This window comes from Balaenoptera acutorostrata, chromosome 1 (assembly GCF_949987535.1).
Source record: "Balaenoptera acutorostrata chromosome 1, mBalAcu1.1, whole genome shotgun sequence".
NCBI lineage: Eukaryota > Metazoa > Chordata > Mammalia > Artiodactyla > Balaenopteridae > Balaenoptera > Balaenoptera acutorostrata.
In genome coordinates, this window is record NC_080064.1 from 35,865,782 (window position 1) to 35,883,712 (window position 17,931).

The 17,931-nt window shown below is 47.9% G+C and overlaps 1 protein-coding gene across 1 annotated transcript; it reads left to right on the forward strand.

Moving 5' to 3' along the window:
* The first annotated feature begins 675 nt into the window (after positions 1–675).
* MPL (MPL proto-oncogene, thrombopoietin receptor) lies at positions 676–17,171 on the forward strand. The gene is made up of 12 exons (XM_007164619.2): positions 676–754; positions 908–1,040; positions 1,377–1,555; positions 2,068–2,366; positions 2,767–2,929; positions 3,186–3,312; positions 7,846–8,027; positions 8,190–8,332; positions 10,316–10,475; positions 10,669–10,765; positions 12,847–12,934; positions 13,149–17,171. The coding sequence occupies exons 1-12, from the start codon at positions 676–678 to the stop codon at positions 13,434–13,436; spliced, it is 1,938 nt and encodes a 645-aa protein (XP_007164681.1). The 3' UTR covers positions 13,437–17,171.
* Positions 17,172–17,931: the final 760 nt, after the last annotated feature.

The following is a 17,931-nucleotide window of genomic DNA, read 5'->3' on the forward strand; positions in this document are numbered from 1 at the left end:
TGTGTTTATTTGTGCACAAAGTGACAGAACCTATTCAAGTGGAAATAGCCACCATTTTGTCACAGTTGCAAGGCAGACAGTCATTTCTTGGCAAATTATACCTTCCAGCGGCACTGGTATAGTTGTTAAGCACTTGGATTCTAAAGCTTGATGTCCTGAGTTTGACCTCTTAGGAGGTGTGTCATCTTAGGCAAATCTTTAATTTATGTGCATCTCAGTTTCCTCATCACTCTAATGGAAAGAATAAGACTATTATGAGGATTAGCTGGGTCAGTAGATATAAAGTGCTTAACACATGGCAGCATTGTAAGTAGCACTCAGTAAATGTTGCTCTCCATGCTCATAATACGCCCTTCTACAGCAGTGAACATGGACACACATAGAGGCTTATTCTGTCTTTGGTACATGGTCAAAAAAATGTAACCCCCCCATCTCCCTCCCACCAAAAGGCCTGTATCCTCTCTTTCAAATTCCTCCTACCCTCCTGCCCACTCCCACGCCCCCTCCCCTGGCCCCCGGCCCCAGTGTGGTCTGGATGGGCCCCACAGGGGCAGGGACAGGGACAGGACGTGGGGCTGTATCTGACAGGAACCTGAGGGGCTGGCCCGGGAGGGGATTGGGGCCCGGCTTCCTGCAGGGAGGATGGGCTAAGGCAGGCACACAGTGCCGGAGAAGATGCCCTCCTGGGCCCTCTTGGTGGTCATCTCCTGCCTCCTCCCGGCCCCCCAAAACCTGGCACAAGTCACCAGCCAAGGTGAGGTATGTGGAGGGTGGAGATCACCTATACCCAGGAAGAGGGAGCCCTGGGAGGGGGATGTGCAAAATAGGAGGCTCCCATTGGTCCCCGACTCTTGCCCACAAACATACCAGGGAGGACCCAGAGCCCAACTCACCAGCTATTCCTCAGATGCCTCCTTGCTGGCCTCGGACTCAGAGGCCCTGAACTGTTTCTCCCGAACATTTGAGGACCTCACTTGCTTCTGGGATGAGGAAGAAGCAGCGCCCAGTGAAATATATCAGCTGCTGTATGCCTACCAAGGGTATGTGCTGCATCATATATATCATATATATGTATCATGTATATACCACTCCCCTGTATCCGTCCTGTACATACCGCAGCTGAGCCCCATTCCAGTAGCTTCCCTGCCTTTGGCCCTATCAGAGGACTCCAAGTACACGCCCTAAGTAGCCACCTAATGAACAGATGTGCTTTGGATATACCCAGGTCACACCCCTACGTAACCCCTAATCTCACCCAGGCACTGAGAAGAAAAATGGCAGTATTGGAAATAGAAGTTGGGTTTGGGCCCAGACCCGGGTCCTCAGGGCTGAACAGGTGGCCGTGTAGGTAGGATGGACTTCTCCTGTGCCCACAGGGAGAAGCCCCGTGCCTGCCCCCTGAGTTCCCAGCGTGTGCTGCCCTTTGGAACCCGGTATGTGTGCCAGTTTCCAGCCCAGGATGAAGTTCGCCTCTTCTCTCAACTGCATCTCTGGGTGAAGAACGTGTTTCTGAACCAGAATCTGACCCAGCGGGTGCTCTCTGTGGATAGTGTGGGTACGGACCATCCTCCGGTCATCCTGGCCCCCCTGTTTGCTGCCCTCAGGCCAGCTCCTAGAATTAGACTGAGCTGTGCTCTTTCAAGACGATGTGGATGTCCCCCCACTACGAGACCCCCAGAGGCACCTCAAGAGCCCCTTCTCATTCCTCTTAGCCTCAGAGCTAGACTTCATTTCACACCAGAGACACCCTGACTTTCCCATCATTAACCTAATCATCGACTCACTCACTCGTCAGTTACAGAATACCTACCATGTGCCAGGCGCTGTGCTAGGTGACAAGGGTGCACAGATGAAGGGAGGTCCCTGCCCTTGAGGAGCACTGAGCCTGACACACCTGCAGTGAGGTCACTGTTCTTCCGAGGACAGGAGAACAGGATGAGGAGCCTCCCTGCCCTGCCCCAGGGGCTGCCCTCAATCCAGCCTCCAGTACCCCCTCTCCACAGTCCATGGGTTGAGCTGTAGACTGTGGCCCCCAAAGAGTTCTGATGTGCCCTGTCTCACCCTCAGGCCTGCCAGCTCCCCCCAGCCTCATCAAGGCCATGGGAGGGAGCCAGCCAGGGGAACTTCAGATCAGCTGGGAGGCCCCAGCTCCCGAAATCAGTGAATTTCTGAGGCATGAACTCTGCTACGGCCCTAAGGATCCAAGGAACTCCACTGGTCCCACAGTCAAACTGCTGCTGTCCACAGAAACCTGCTGCCCAGCTCTGCGGAGACCAAACCTAGCCCCGGCTCTGGACCAGTCTGCATGTGCTCAGCCCATGATGCCCCAACAGGATGTACCGGAGCAGACCTCCACAACTAGAGAAGTATCCCGGCCTTCTTCTGCTCCACCTCCTATCTCCTACCCACAGTTTTGTCCCCAAGAAAGGATAGGCCATACTTTGGGGATTCCAGACGGGGTTGGTCCTTAGAGAGTTAGTATAGGCTCTGATTAGGAGCCATGTCTATTTAGGGATCTCCCACTTTGGGTCATTCATGCCAACAAAACTGAGAGCTTCAGGCCTCCAAGTTAATGGGGATTTCCCTAAAAATCCCTGAACTCCACCTGAAACCCACTGACCTGGCTCCCAGTCTGTGTGCATATCTATCCAGTGAAGAACTGAGTGTCTCTCCACAGGCATGTTGTGGGGCTTCAAATATAAGAGGTGGAGGCTCTCTTGGCTGAGAAGCAGACCTAGATTCTGAGGCTGGCATTCTTCTCCCAAGGCTCCATCTCTGACAGTGAAGGGTGGAAGCTGCCTCATCTCAGGGCTCCAGCCTGGTAACTCCTACTGGCTCCAGCTACGCAGCCAACCTGATGGGGTCTCCCTCCGTGGCTCCTGGGGATCTTGGTCCCTCCCTGTGACCGTGGACCTGCCTGGGGATGCAGGTGAGTCAACAAAGGAATGGGGAGATGGGGAGGAGATAGAAAAGATCTCTAGAGAGGCCTGGGCTGGATATGGAAGCTCTGGGAACCATGGTTCTTCCTGATGACCTCAAACTTGCCACTGGACAGAATGAACTATGTTCAGGGAGAGAAGAAAGAATAGGAGTAAATGTTCCAAGTTATGTGTGTAAAGATGATCTGGATACCCTATAGAGCAGGAGCACGTGGGCTCTGATGGGACTTCCTTCTCTGACCCCAGTGGAAATTGGACTGCAATGCTTTACCTTGGACCTGAAGAATGTTACCTGTCAGTGGCAGCAACAGGACCATGCTAGCTCCCAAGGCTTCTTCTACCACAGCAGGGCATGGTGCTGCCCCAGAAACAGGTGAGAAGTAAACTGCTGATTGAGCTTGATGTCATGGGAGAGAAGCACAACCTTGCAGAAAGAAGGGAGAGATTGTCTTGGTCCTCTTCACTCCCCTCCCTTGTCCGCCGAACCAAACAGCCTCCATGCTCTCATCCTCCAATGGGTATTGTATCTTTTCAACCTCTCTTCATACTCGCTGGGAATGCCTTGGTTTCATGCAGCTTTAATCATGTCACCTGGACCATTCCAACAGCCTACATTCTCATCTACCTCCGATTTACCCCCCATGCTGCTGACAGACTGACTTTTGTTAAACTCAAACTTTGCATGGCCTTTCCCTACTCAAATGTGTACTGCAGCTTTTCACTATCTATCAGATCCAATCAAAACTTCACCTGGCCTTCAAGAATTTCCATCAAACACCTCACTGATCTGTCACTTCCTTCATATCGAGTATATAACCAAGTCTTACTGATTTTTCCTATTAAACCTCTCTAGAATCTGTCCACTTTTGTTCTTCACTGCCATCATCCTAGTACAAGCCATCATCATCACTCACCTAGGCTATTGAGAAGACTTATTAACTGATCACGTCTTGGATCCTCCAAAACATTCTCCACACAGGAGCTGGAGTGAGTTTTTAAAAGTGCAAAAAATAGGGACTTCCCTGGCGGTCCAGTGGTTAAGACTTTGCTTTCCAATGTAGGGGGCGCAGGTTCGATCCCTGGTTGGGGAGCTAAGATCCCACAGGTCTCGCGGCCAAAAAAACCAAAACATAAAACAGAAGCAGTATTGTAACAAATTCAATACAGACTTTAAAAACGGTCCACATCAAAAAAAATCTTTAAAAATAAATAAATAAAAGTGAAAAAATAAATACAACATCCTCTGCTTAAAACTCTTCCAAGATCCATAGCTTCCATTGATCTTAGGACAAAGAAAAGAACACTACTGCGACCATATAAAGTTCTAAAAGGCTCAGCCCCTATCAATGCCTTCGGTTTCATCTTATACTATGCTGCCTTTTGTGCTCTGTGCTCCAGTACTGGCCTATTTTGGTTCCCCCCTACCTGCCATGATCCCTCCTGCCTCTGGATCTTTGCACATGCTGTTTACCCAACTCTCCTATCTTTACTTAACCTTTATCCTTCAGATCTCAACTCAAATGTCACCGCCTCAGGGAGCCCTCCCCTGACCTTCCTCCTTAGGTCCAATGGCACTATTATACATCCTTGTTGTACCACGTACCTCTCCTTCTTAAATACTTATCATAGTTACAATTTTACATTTGTACCTCACATAATTTTTTTTTTTTTTTTTGGCTGCGTTGGGTCTTCGTTGCTGCGCGCAGGCTTTCTCTAGTTGCAGTGAGCGGGGTCTACTCTTTGTTGCATTACGAGGGCTTCTCATTGCGGTGGCTTCTCTTGTTGCAGAGCATGGGCTCTAGGCGCGCGGGCTTCAGTAGTTGTGGTACATGGGCTCAGTAACTGTGGCTCATGGGCTCTAGAGCTCAGGCTCAGCAGTTGTGGCACATGGGCTTAGTTACTCCACTGCATGTGTGATCTTCCTGGACCAGGGATCGAACACATGTCCCCTGCATTGGCAGGCAGATTCTTAACCACTGCGCCATCAGGGAAGTCCCATGGTTATTTGATTGATAACAAAATTCTGTCTCAGAGCTCCAGTTGAGAAAGGCTGATCTTGACTATACATGATCCATGAGGGCAAAGTCAGTGTCTGCTTTTACTCACCAATATGTTCTCAACTAACACGGTGCCTGGAACACAGTAGATGCTCAGTGAAAAAAAGTTGTTGAATGAATGAATAATGAAAAAAAACCCCACTGTTAACAGTTTTAATGTATTCTTCCAGTTTTTATATGCATTTACATATGTCTATACACAATATTCAATTTTCAATATAAATTGGATCACATTATATGTATGATTTAATAACTTACTTTTTTTGGTTTTTTTATAATTATTTTATTTTTATTTTATTTTTGGCTGTGTTGGGTCTTCGTTTCTGTGCAAGGGCTTTCTCTAGTTGTGGCAAGCGGGGGCCACTCTTCATCGCGGTGCGCGGGCCTCTCACTATCGCGGCCTCTCTTGTTGCGTAGCACAGGCTCCAGACGCGCAGGCTCAGCAGTTGTGGCTCACGGGCCTAGTTGCTCCGCGGCATGTGGGACCTTCCCAGACCAGGGCTCGAACCCTTGTCCCCTGCATTAGCAGGCAGATTCTCAACCACTGAGCCACCAGGGAAGCCCCAGTAACTTACTTTTTTACTTAAAAATATGTCTTGGAGATCATTACAAAAAGATGTAACTCATTCTTTTTAATAACTGCACAGATTTCCATAGTATGGAGGGGCCATGAATGGATTAAAAGGTGGCAAAACCGAATTCACATATTCCCTGCCAAAACCTGCTCCTCCTCTTCTGGTCCATCCTGCTATCAGCTCAGTTTTCCACCCTGAACTTCTGCCATTTCTACACCCTCCATATCCAGTCAGAAACGCTTGTCATTTCTACCTCTACAGTATCCCTTGAATCCATCGATTTCCCTCTACCCCAACTACCACAACCCTACTTTCAGATCCTCGTAACTTTGCATGTAAAATACATAACATTGTCCTAATAAATTTCTCTGCTTCTGGTCCACCCTCACAAATCCTCTCTTACAAACCACAGTTAGAGTGACTTTCCTAAAGTACAAAGCTAATGATGACAATTCCTGTTTAAAATCTTTAAATGTCTCCATCATTACTGCAAGATTAAGTTTAAGCTCCTCAGAAAGGCAATAAGGCCATCCATGACCTTGGTCTGCTCACATTTACCACTCCCCACCAGACCCTCTATGCTAAAAGCATTCTGCACCACTTAGAATTTCCCCCATAGTACCATATCTCTTATCTGTGCACAGGCATGTGCCTGGGATGTCTGTTTGTCCCCTCTGCCTGTCCTATTTATAGTCCAGGACTCAGTCTAAGCACTGCCTTGCACGGGAACTATCCTCTGACCCTCCCCATCTGGGTTAGATGATCCTCCTTGATATTCCCAAGCCAGCCCGTGCACATCACAGAAAAATACCATCTGTTTGTTTTTCTACCTTTCCCATTGAAATGACAGGTCCTTGAAAATTATTCCTCTGTGTAGTCATAGGGCCTATTACAGTGCCTGGCACATAGTATCAATTATTTGTTGAATAAATTAGTAAACATAAAAATATATAAAATGATAAATAATTTTAGTAATAGCTAGTCATTTAGGGGTTATAATCAGGAAGGAGACAGGATTTATTTGTTCAATAAACAATTATTGAAGGTGACTATGTACCAGGCACTGGGGATAGAGTGACAAAACAGAAAAGCTTCCGGCATTGTTGGGGCTTACATTTTAGTTGGGAGAAGGGAAGAGGGGGTGAGAAACAAGTAAAGAAATAAAGGAATAAGGTTATATGATAGAGACTAAGTGGGAGGGTGGGGGAGAGGTGCTAATTTCAACTGAGTGGTCGGAGAAAGCCTTGCCAAGGAGGTGACAGGTGAGCTGAGACCCAAGTGGCAAGAAGAAGTGAGTCACGTGAGATCTAGAGGCAGGGCAACCCAGGGCAAGGTGAGCTGCAAAGACAGTTCATCTGGTATATCTGCTGCACAAAGAGAAGGTCTGTGTGCATGAAGGGTGGTAAACTGGTGTGAGAATTGTAGGAGATGAGAATGGGGAGGTAGGGAGGAACTCAACCGTATGGAGTCCTATAGGCTCTGGTAAGGAGTTTGGATTTTATTCCAAGGGGGATGGGGAGCCACTGAAGGATTTTAAGCAAAAAAGTGACACGATATGATTTACATTTCAAAAAGATGTTTCCTTGTGCAATTAAAAAGAAGTAAGAGTGGAAGCAGGATCACCAGTTAGAAATTTGCCTTAATCCAGGCAACAGATAATGGTTTCATCTAATGCAGCAGGGGTAAAGATCAAAATAAATGGACAGATTTGTCATATATTCTGGACATTATCAGATCAACATTTAGGATCTGGTTGCTGTGTGGAGAGTAAATTGAAGGGAGTGGCAGAAATGGAGGCAGAAAAGCCAGTTAGGAGGCTGTCGTAATAATCTATTAGTAAAATAACGTTTAGAGGTGACTAAGAGGGCCGCCTAATGAGAACAGGTTAAAAACATGTTTTCCTCCAGAAAAATGAAAGCTCTTTAATCTCTGAAATAATACCATTCAAAGTAGGCATTATTAACCCATTTCACAAATGAGGAAACTGAGGCAGAGCTAAATCAAATAATTTGCCCAGAGTTATACACCAATAAGCCAAGACCTGAACTCTATAGCCCATGCTATTTTCCTATCTCATCTAGCTCTTTTCTTAAGAAGAGGCTGGACACCAAAACAAACCTCAGAAAACAAAACATTATGACACGGGAGAGAAAGCCCTGGAGGCCCATCCAAAGAACAAGTTAGATTATAATCCAGTCCCCTGTGGAATGGGGGATATCAGAATTATTCTCTGAGGCAGGCCTGATTCAATGACTCTATGGGACTGATTCGTAGGGACCCCATCTGGGAGAAGTGTGAAGAGGAGGAGAAAAATCCAGGATCACAGCCCTCCCAGTTCTCTCGCTGCCACTTCAAGTCACGAAATGACAGTGTTATTCACATCCTTGTGGAGGTGACCACAGCCCAGGGTGCCATTCACAGCTACCTGGGCTCCCCTTTCTGGATCCATCAGGCTGGTAAGAACTTTCTCCCCTTCTCCTCCCACATAGTTCCCACCTCTACCGTGTCTGACCCCATGCCCAGGATCACCAACTCTGATACTTCTGACCCGTGGCCCTAGTGACATGATGTCTCATGCACAGAAGGGCTTAGGCCAGTCCCTGCTGACGTCCCTGTAGTGCTCATCCCCACTCCAAACTTACACTGGAGGGAGGTCTCCAGCGGGCAGCTGGAACTGGAATGGCAGCATCCATCACCCTGGGCAGCACAAGAGACCTGCTATCAGCTCCGATACACAGGAGAAGGCCATCAGGACTGGAAGGTACAGTCAAGGAACAAATGCCCCCAGACCTCATAATCAGGGTATCCCTGAGTTTCACTGTATCTGTTATCAGGAGTGAAGGTGTCTGTGTATTCATGTCTGAGCTTGTTTATCTATGTTTTATCTGATTCAACTGGTGTCTTAATCTCTCTTTGGCATCTGACACTGCTGACTGCTCCTATTTAAAATTTTCTCCTTCCTTTGCTTTTGGGATATCAGTCTCTCCTGATTCTCGTACCACCTCTCTGACTGAACCTCCTCACTCTTTCCTGCCTCCTCCTTTCCACACTTCCTTAATAAGTTGTGCTTCCAACAGTCCCATCCTAGACTCCTTTCTCCTCTAAATAAATATATATGTTCTCCCTAAGTGAGTGCTTCAACTCTGTGGTTTCAATGACTATACATTAACCATCCCAAACTTATCATTCCAACACCCATACGGAAAGGAACTTCTATACCATAGGTGAATTACTTAAATTTTTGAAGTCTCAGTTTCCTCATCGGTGAAATGGGGATAAAGCTATGTACTTTCCAGAGTTACAGTAAAAATTAAATATATAAATATTTAGCATACTGCCTGGCAGATAGAAGGCGCTAAATATACATTAAATATTAGTTTCTTTCTTTTATTCTCATTCACCACGTGTATATACAACTTCTTACCAGACAGCTCTATCTAAAAGCCCCCAGGGCACTTCAGACTTAGTATATCCAAAACTGAACTCATCTTCTTCCCCAAACTTATTTTACTTTTTTACTGAGGTATAAGTTACATAAAGTAACACAAATCTTAAATATACCACTGATTAATTTGTACATGTGTATACGGCCATGTAACCATTACCCAGGTCAAGACAGAGATTATTTCTAGCACCCCAGAAGTGTCTCATGCCCACAGGTCACATACGCACACCCTCCAAGGAAACCACTACTCTGACATTACCACTCATAATTTCTGACTGTTGTTGAACTAATAAAATAGAACCATACAGCATTTCTTCCTCAGACCTACCTCTCCTGTTCCTCATCTCTGACAGTGGCACCAACACTTACCCAGTTACCCGAGCCTGGAATTATCTTTGACTCTTCTCCCTTTTCCCTTCCCTCTATTTATCAACAAATTAGTTGAGTTTATTGTACTAATAGGTCTCATGTCCCTACTACCACTGGCTTAACCTCACCTTTGACCATCCAGCCGGCCCATGCACGCTCTTAGTACACAGAACACTCTGTAACCTCCATCAAGCAACTCAGGCAGCATTACACTCTTCTTGGTGCTCCCGTGGTACCTTACTTATATCATTATTATTGCACTAATTATTTCTTGTAACTATTTACTTGTGTGGGTGTCTTACCCTTAAGACATGTGAGACCATGTTTCATTTATCTTTTTCCCCAGTGCCTAGCCTATGCCAATGCGTGGCATATCATAAGCAGTTCATAAATGTTTGCTAACTGATCAAGTTAATAATGTCTCCCTGCTTGTGCACACGATTCTTGTTCCCTGTGCTTGGAATCTCTCCTCGTACCCCCAGCACCTAGCACAGTGCTGGCATCCTCTACTCAGAGGATGTTATTTGTGGCCTGGTCCACGTGGCTCCGAGTATCTGAGCATGTCCGGGGTTTCCATCGCCCGACCTGGTCTGGTGCGTGCCTGGTCACTGTGTGTGTACCAGATCTCTGTCGGTTTATCGTATGTATATGTGTCAGGCTTAGTACTCTGTGTACATGAGTCTGTGTGTCGGGGGTGTACCGCACCAGGCAGGGCGAGGCCGCAGGCAGGGCGAGGCTCTCTGTCCTGGTGTTCTCTCCAGCCAGCTTCCGCTGGGATGAGCGTTTTCTGCCAGCGAGGCTCTCTGGGGGAAATCCCCGGGGACTCAATGCGGTAGGATTTCGGTCAAACAGATGCCGAGTTCTAGAGGCCCCGACGCCGGCCCACCCGGACCCGGAGCCTGACCACCCGCTCGCTTCTCCTTTGCGCAGGTGCTGGAGCCGCCTCTCGGGGCCCAGGGAGAGACCTTGGAGCTGCGCCCGCGCTCCCGCTACCGTGTACAGCTGCGCGCCAGGCTCCACGGCCCCACCTTCCATGGGCCCTGGAGCGCCTGGTCCGACCCAGTGAGGGTGGAAACCACCTCCGAGACGGGTGAGGGCCGAGCCAGAGCGAAGGCGGTCAGCGGCTGCGCGAGCAGAGGGGCGCCGGCTCAGCGAGGGGCGGGGCCGCGGCTGAGCGGACTTACCCGGCGCCCCGGGGCGGCGAGGGGTGGGGCCTGGTGGACCTGGGGGCGGGGCTCCGGCCAGGGGCGGCCCCCCGAGATCTGACTGCTTTTGTCCGTTAGCCTGGATCTTCTTGGTGACCGCTCTGCTCCTGGTGCTGGGCGTCAGCGCCCTCCTGGGCCTGCTGCTGCTGAGGTGGCAGTTTCCTGCGCACTACAGGTACCGCTCGGGTCAGGCGGGAGACGGGGCCGTGGTCCGGGCGAGGCCAGCGGCCTCTAAAGAAGCATCCCCGCGTCACTCTATGTCACCCGCTCTCCGGACAATCCCACATCCACACCTGTGGCGTCAGCTGCTCCCAGCGCGTCTTCCCCGGGAGTCGCACTGCCTCCTTACACTCTAACATGCCCACTATACGGGACACCCCAAACAGGCCCACCTTCTGACTCCTCATCTCAGTAACAAGGCTACTGTCCCCCTGTCACCCAAGCCGGAACACTTAGGCGCCACCCTCGCCCTTATCCAGTCTCGTCCGGTCATTCCACCTCCTAAAGCTCGCTCAAACAATAGCCCTCTTTCTCTAGCCGTACAGGCACTACCTGACTCACCAAAACGGAGCCCCTTCTCCCTCCAATCTAGCCTCACGCAGCCACCAGAATAATCTTTCTAGAAATGCACACATGAACTTGTCACTCCGCCTCCTTAAGTCACATTATTAGCTCCCCAGGATAAAGTCCAGACTCTAGAATGACAAGGAAGGCTGTGCAAAATCTGGCCCCTGCCAGGATTTCCACCCTCCCACCCTGTGCATCAGCCTTGCCAGACTGTTGGTGATTTCCTCCACAAGTCAAGAGATTTTACTTCTCAGTGCCTTTGCACATAATGTCCTGTCTGCCAGGAATATCCTCCCTGGATGACTAATACCCATTTATCTATAAATAACTTTCTTCCCTGACTCCTAGGAAACCTTTCATGACCTTCCCCTATTGGCTACTTTCTTTGTGCCCCAATACAGACTTCTTCCATAGTACCAGAAGCATTTTACTGCATTCACTTCTTTATATGTCTTCCCTATGCCTTACTTGGTCATTCTTAAATCTACAGCACAGGGCCTGCTAAATAGCACACACTTAAATAAATGTTATTAATGAATGATTTGTTTATGTGGGGAGACTAAGGCTGAGGCGAAATGGCATTGGAAGTTATAAACATAAAGGACAGAATCCATACCACCTCAGTCCTTCAGTTGGTAACATCTCTCGATTCTTGAAGACTCAGCTCAGAAGGCAACTCCTGCAGGTGGCCTCTTTAGATGGCCCTAGGCTAGATCAGATGCCCCTCTTCTGTGCTCGCATCTCTCCTTGAACATGTCTTTGAGCTTTTAATCCACTCATATGTATGAGCAGACTGCAATGCAGCCTCTATGCAAGTAGCCAGATCCAACAAAAAAGTTGGGAGAGAAGAGGGAGGTGGTGCTGCTGAACCAGGCGTACTCAGTTCCTTTTCCCCAATTTACCAGATACATCACTCCTCCTTCCCTGGAGAGATACGAGTGAGGTCACAGAAGAGGCCTGAAATGTCGTTCAGCTAAAGTCCCTCCATGTGGAAATATGAGCCTAAGGAATTGGAGGTTCCCCCAACATACCTTCATCCACGTTCTTCCTGGAGAGACCACCTTCCCCAGTAACTTAATAAAAGCCCCATTGGTTCTCTCCATTCACTCATTCAACTAATTTCTTGAGAACCTATTATGGGCCAGACACTGTTCTACACCCTGGAGCTACAGGAATGAGCAAATAGACAAACTCTTTGCTCTCATGGAGTTTACATTCTCATATATGTGATATATATAAGGATCTAATAAATACACAATAAGTCAAGTGCTATAAAGAAAAATAAGCAGAGCAGGAGACAGAGAGTGATGGGGAAGGGAGGTGGTTCTGTTTTAGGGCAGCCAGGGAAGGCCTCTCTGTCAGGATGACGTCTGAGAAGAAACCTAAATGAAGTGAGGGAACAAATCAAGTGTTCCAGGCAGAGAGAACAGGAAGTGCAAAGGCCCTGAGGCAGGAGTGTTTGAGGACACTCAAATCCCTTTTTTGAACCTCCGCACTACTGAGTTCCCTCCGCCACCAGAGGTTTCCTTTTCACCTTTGCTCCACTACCTTACTTTACTGCCTTGACTACACTCTTACCTCTCCAAGCTTGCTCCCCCACCTCACTGCCTCCCCCCACGCCCCCCCCCTCAGGGCTCCCCTCCTAACTCACTCCCACAACTCAGTCTCCTTCTCTTCCTTCTCCTCAAGGAGCCTGAGGCATGCCCTGTGGCCCTCACTTCCAGACCTGCACCGGGTCCTAGGCCAGTACCTTAGGGATACTGCAGCCCTGAGTCCGGTGAGTGCACCCCTGCTCTCCACCACCCACCACCAGCCCTGTGTGGAGCTGGATCCTTGCCCTACCACACAACTTTTCCAAGGCCCTTGCCCACCAGCATACCATCCCTGGGTCCTACCACCAACCGAACCCTCCTTTCTACACAATCCAGGTCCTGCTCCTACAGGACCTGCTCTAATCCAGACCCCTTCACCCCCTCCCCCATCTCTCCCAGCCCAAGGCTGCAGTTTCAGATACCTGTGAGGAAGTGGAACCCAGCCTCCTTGAAATTCTACCTAGGTCCTCAGAGAAGACTCCCTTGCCCCTATGTTCCTCCCAGGCCCAGATGGACTACCGAGGATTGCAGCCTTCTTGCCTGGGGACCATGCCCCTGTCTGTGTGCCCACGCATGGCTGAGACAGCGTCCTACTGCACCACTCACATCGCCAACCATTCCTACTTACCACTCAGCTGCTGGCAGGCCCCTCGCTCCCAGTACCCTGGACAGATCCAAACCCTCTAGTCCTTCCTTCTGAACTTCCCTACCCACCGCATCCCAACAACACAACCATCTCAGACCTCACGTCCTTCCCGGTTGTCTACCCTCCTAGCTGGGCTTCATAACACTGATCTTTCAGTAGTGCTGCTGACATAAATCCAGGACAAGGCTCATTTGACTAAGCTCCTCTAAATTTCATCTCCTTTCTGTCTCCTCTTTAATGCCAAACTCCTTGAAAAGGAGTCTCCACTTCCTGACTCCCATTTACTCCTCAGACTACTTCAATTCATTCCCCTACTACCACTCTGCTAATGAAACTACTCAGGCAAAACTCACCTCAAATTTTTCTCATCACAAGATCCAATCAGATTTTATTAATTCTCAATCCATTTGATCTCTCTGTTGTCATTTGTCATGGTGGCTACTCATTTCTCCGTTAAATTCTCTCCTCCATGGCTTGCATACATCACCATCTCTCCTGGCTCTGCTCGGGCCTCTCTGAGTATACCAATAGTTTAGAGCATAAGCTCTGGAGTCAGAGCTGGGTTCAATTCCTGTCTTTCCCACTTGCTAGCTGTATGGGCTTGAGCAAATAACTTAAAGCCTTTGAGCCCTAATTTTCTCATCTATAAAACAGGGATAATAACAGAACCCCATAGAGTTGTAAAGAGCATTTAGTGAGATAATCTAAGTAAAGCACAGTAACTAGGACATAGTAAGTGTTTGATATGTCTAAACTATGGTAATTATTCCTTCCTAATCTTATCCTGGAATCTCTTCCACTCCTTAATTACTTCAGTCCCTCAAGAGTCCATTCTTAACAGTCTCCAATCCCATCCGCTCTCATTGCCTTTCCTATATGCTGACCATTCCAAAGTTCTTATCTGCAGCCCAGACTTCTAACAGCACCTGTAATGGTTTATGCAAGTAACCGTTTACATGTCTGTCTTCTGTTACTAGATTGTGAGCTCCTTGAGGGCAAGGGCTGTGATTTATTTGTCTTCCCTCCAACCCCCACCCCCCAGCACCTGGAGTAGTGCTTGGTGCATGGTAGTAGGCCTTCAATAAATGTTTTCTAAATGAAGGAAATCTTTCTGGACAATGCGGCCTTAACCCCATGCCTCTCATCCTCTCTGCCATTCATATGCAGCAGTAAATGTGCTTAGGCCATTCTGATTATGGATTCCCCTGACCCATTCAAATTCTCAAACAAACAGTATTTTTTGCTGACTCTGAATATACCCAGTGTGTCAGTCAGGATCTTGGCAGAAATAGATGACACACTCAATCTGGGTATCTGGATGAGAGTTTAATAAAGGGCATATTTATAAAGATGAGGCAGGATTTAGGAAAACCATCAAGGAATAGTGCAGTACCCCGGGGCTAACAACAGCTGGGAGCTGGTACCCACCGCACCCCACCCTGGGCATCAAGGGGTAATGGGAGAGAGTAGTTATGAGACAGGGAGAGAGTAGCTACAGAGAGGGCCGCCTGGCAGGAGCTGTGGCAGAGAGCTACAGCCAACCTGTGGGGATATGGCGGGGACGGAGCCAGGGGAACAAAAAGCTCATGTCTGCTCTCCCCTTCCCCCAACCCTCACTCTCTGATCTCCTGATCTCCTCCATCTGCCCTAACAAAGTACCGCAAACTTGGTGGCTTAAACAACAGACGTTTTTTATCTCTTAGTTCTGGAAGCTAGAAATTCAAGGTGTCAGCAGGGTTGGTTGCTTCTGAGAGCTGTGAGGAAGAATCTGTTCCATGCCTCTCCCCTAGCTTCTGGGGGTTTCCTGGCAATCTTCAGTGTTTGGCTTGTAGAAGCATCACCTCCATCTCTGCTTTCATCTTCACATTGTGTTCTCCCTGTGTGTGTCTGTGTCCAAACTTTTCCATTTTACAAGGACACCAGTCATACTGGATTAGGGCCCAACCAAATGACCTCAACTTAACTAATTATACCTGGAGTGACCCTATTTCCAAGTAAGGTCACACTCTGAAGTACTGGGGCTTAAGTATGCAACGTATAAATTTTGGGGGGGAGAGACACAATTTAACCCCTAACATCCTCCCATTGGTGGAATACAAACAGAAACCAGAGCCCAAGGGAATCCATTGACGCAGGCCATATGAGTCAGCCTCACAGGGCACACAGCAGAGTAGAGGATGAAGAGTGGACCTGGATGGGACAAATGGATGACATCTGGTATACTCACTTTCCATAATTCCTTCCCCAAGCCACATTCAAGGCTCCAACTCTACTCCTAGGGACTCAAAACTAGGATTGAGATCCAAACCACTAAACCTCTCACCTTTACACCGATTCAGCCATCATGTCCTGACCCCTTTTACTTACTAAATTCGGCCTCCTCTTCTATCTCCACTGAGCTATTACTACAGCCTCTACCTAATATCTCTGCCTCCAGTCTCTCTCCCTAAATTCAACCTGTATGTTGCCTCCAGATTGATCTTCCTGTTCATCTCACTCCTTGCTCACTCCTTACCTCTAAATCTTTAGCTTGACTCTTCAGAACTGATCTCGTTCTCTTCTACTATTTCCCTGTGTGAGGATTAACGGTGTTAACACAATGCCATGCATATAGTAAATAGTGTTTACAGGGTTATCTTTTTTTTTAAATTAATTTTAAATTTATTTTTGTCTGCGTTGGGTCTTCGTTGCTGTGTGCGGGATTTCTCTAGTTGCGGCGAGCGGGAGCTACTCTTCGTTGCAGTGCGTGCATGGGCTTCTTATTGCGGAGCACAGGCTCTAGGTGCATGGGCTTCAGTAGATGTGGCACGCGGGCTCAGTAGTTGTGGCTCACGGGTTCTAGAGTGTAGGCTCAGTAGTTGTGGTACACGGGCTTAGTTGCTCTGCGGGCATGTGGGATCTTCCCGGACCAAGGATCAAACCCGTGTCCCCTACATTGGCAGGCGGATTCTTAACCACTGAGCCACCAGGGTAGTCCCTACAGGGTTATCTTTATTTTTATCCCAACTGGGCTGTTCCACCCCCTGAATATCACCTATATTTTATTCCCTCCATGCCCTCTGCTTCCCTACATTCAGGTCCTTCCGGTGGGAGTTCCCCAATCTAAGCAGCTCCTCAGCCTCTAATTATCTATCTCTAAAGCCTTGTTCTCCTTCCCTCCAGCCTAAGAGGAATTGATCTTTCTCCCCTAGACTGAAAAAGCTCCCTGTGTTTTCTATCCCCTTTCTTCCTGGGCAAGGTGCTTGTTCTACCCTCTTCCATCTCCTCTGGCTCTTCACCTTCAAAGATGCATAGGCATCTTGATGCTGGCATTCTCTCCAGCTCCCATGCACTGCCCTCTTTTTCACTCCCAAATTTCTTATACAAGTAGCCCATGCTTGCTGCCTCCACATTCTCCCCACCCTTCTTTCTGCAACCCCTTCCAAACGGAACCCAAGCACCGCCTCGCCTGATCCCTTTCTCTCCAAGGTCACTGAAGATTTGTTTCCCAATAGCCAACGCTGACCTTTTCTGTCATCACTCAATTTGACCATTTTGTATCACATTAGAATCCCTCCAACTTCAAGGTCCATGTCAGTTATAATCTCCACTGGCTTCTTTCATTCCTTTATTTTTAAATGTTCAAATTCCCTGAAGTTGTACTCTCATTTACCCTGTTGTTCTTTTCCTCTACAGTGACCCTTACACCAGAAGCTGCAAATTGCTGGCTATGTTCTGCCCTCAGAAATGTTTTGTTTGGCCCTTACCTGCACGGAAACTCTCACTGACTCCACAATGCCTGGCAGATAAAGTCCAAATTCCTTAGCTTAACATTTAAGGCCCTGACCAGCCTGACCTTTCTATGTCCTCTGGGGTTAAGGGACTCCCCATTTCCAACCCCAGGACATCTAACTAACTCCTTGTTTTCCAAAGTAATTGGAAAGAGACAGCATGAATGCTTCAAAATTAAAATTAATAACTATCATTTGGGTTAAGGGCCCCCAAATTTTCTCTGTCATCATCAGAGTTGATCTTAGGCTAAAGACTGAAAACGCGATTTTTTCTAGCCTCTCTCTGGGGCAGTGTAGCATATGGTTAGATTGCTGAGGTTAGTTAGATAGTTTGGCTCCACTAATTATTATGGCCTGTGTGCCTTTGGGCAAGTTTCAAACCTTTCCCTGACCAGGTTTCTTTTTTTGTAAAAAGGGAATAAAGCATCTGCTTTATGGGATTAAGGATTAAACTCAGTAATGTATGTAAACTGTTTAAAAACAGTTAGCAGATGGCCAGTAAATGGTACCCATGATTATTTTTATTATTGCTGCTTCACCTTTAAGCATATCATACAATTCATTGAAGTCATTATTAGAGCACGGATTGAATGGGAGTCAGGCCTGGACCCCTAACAACATGGGACCTCGGGCAAATCCTTTCTTGGGCCGCGGTTTCTTCACCTGTAAAATATGGGTATGTTGCTGGGATGGGGAGGGTGCACCATGTGCAGATTAGACTAGCGGATCTCTAAAATTCCTGACATCTCTAAAGCCCCATGGGGGT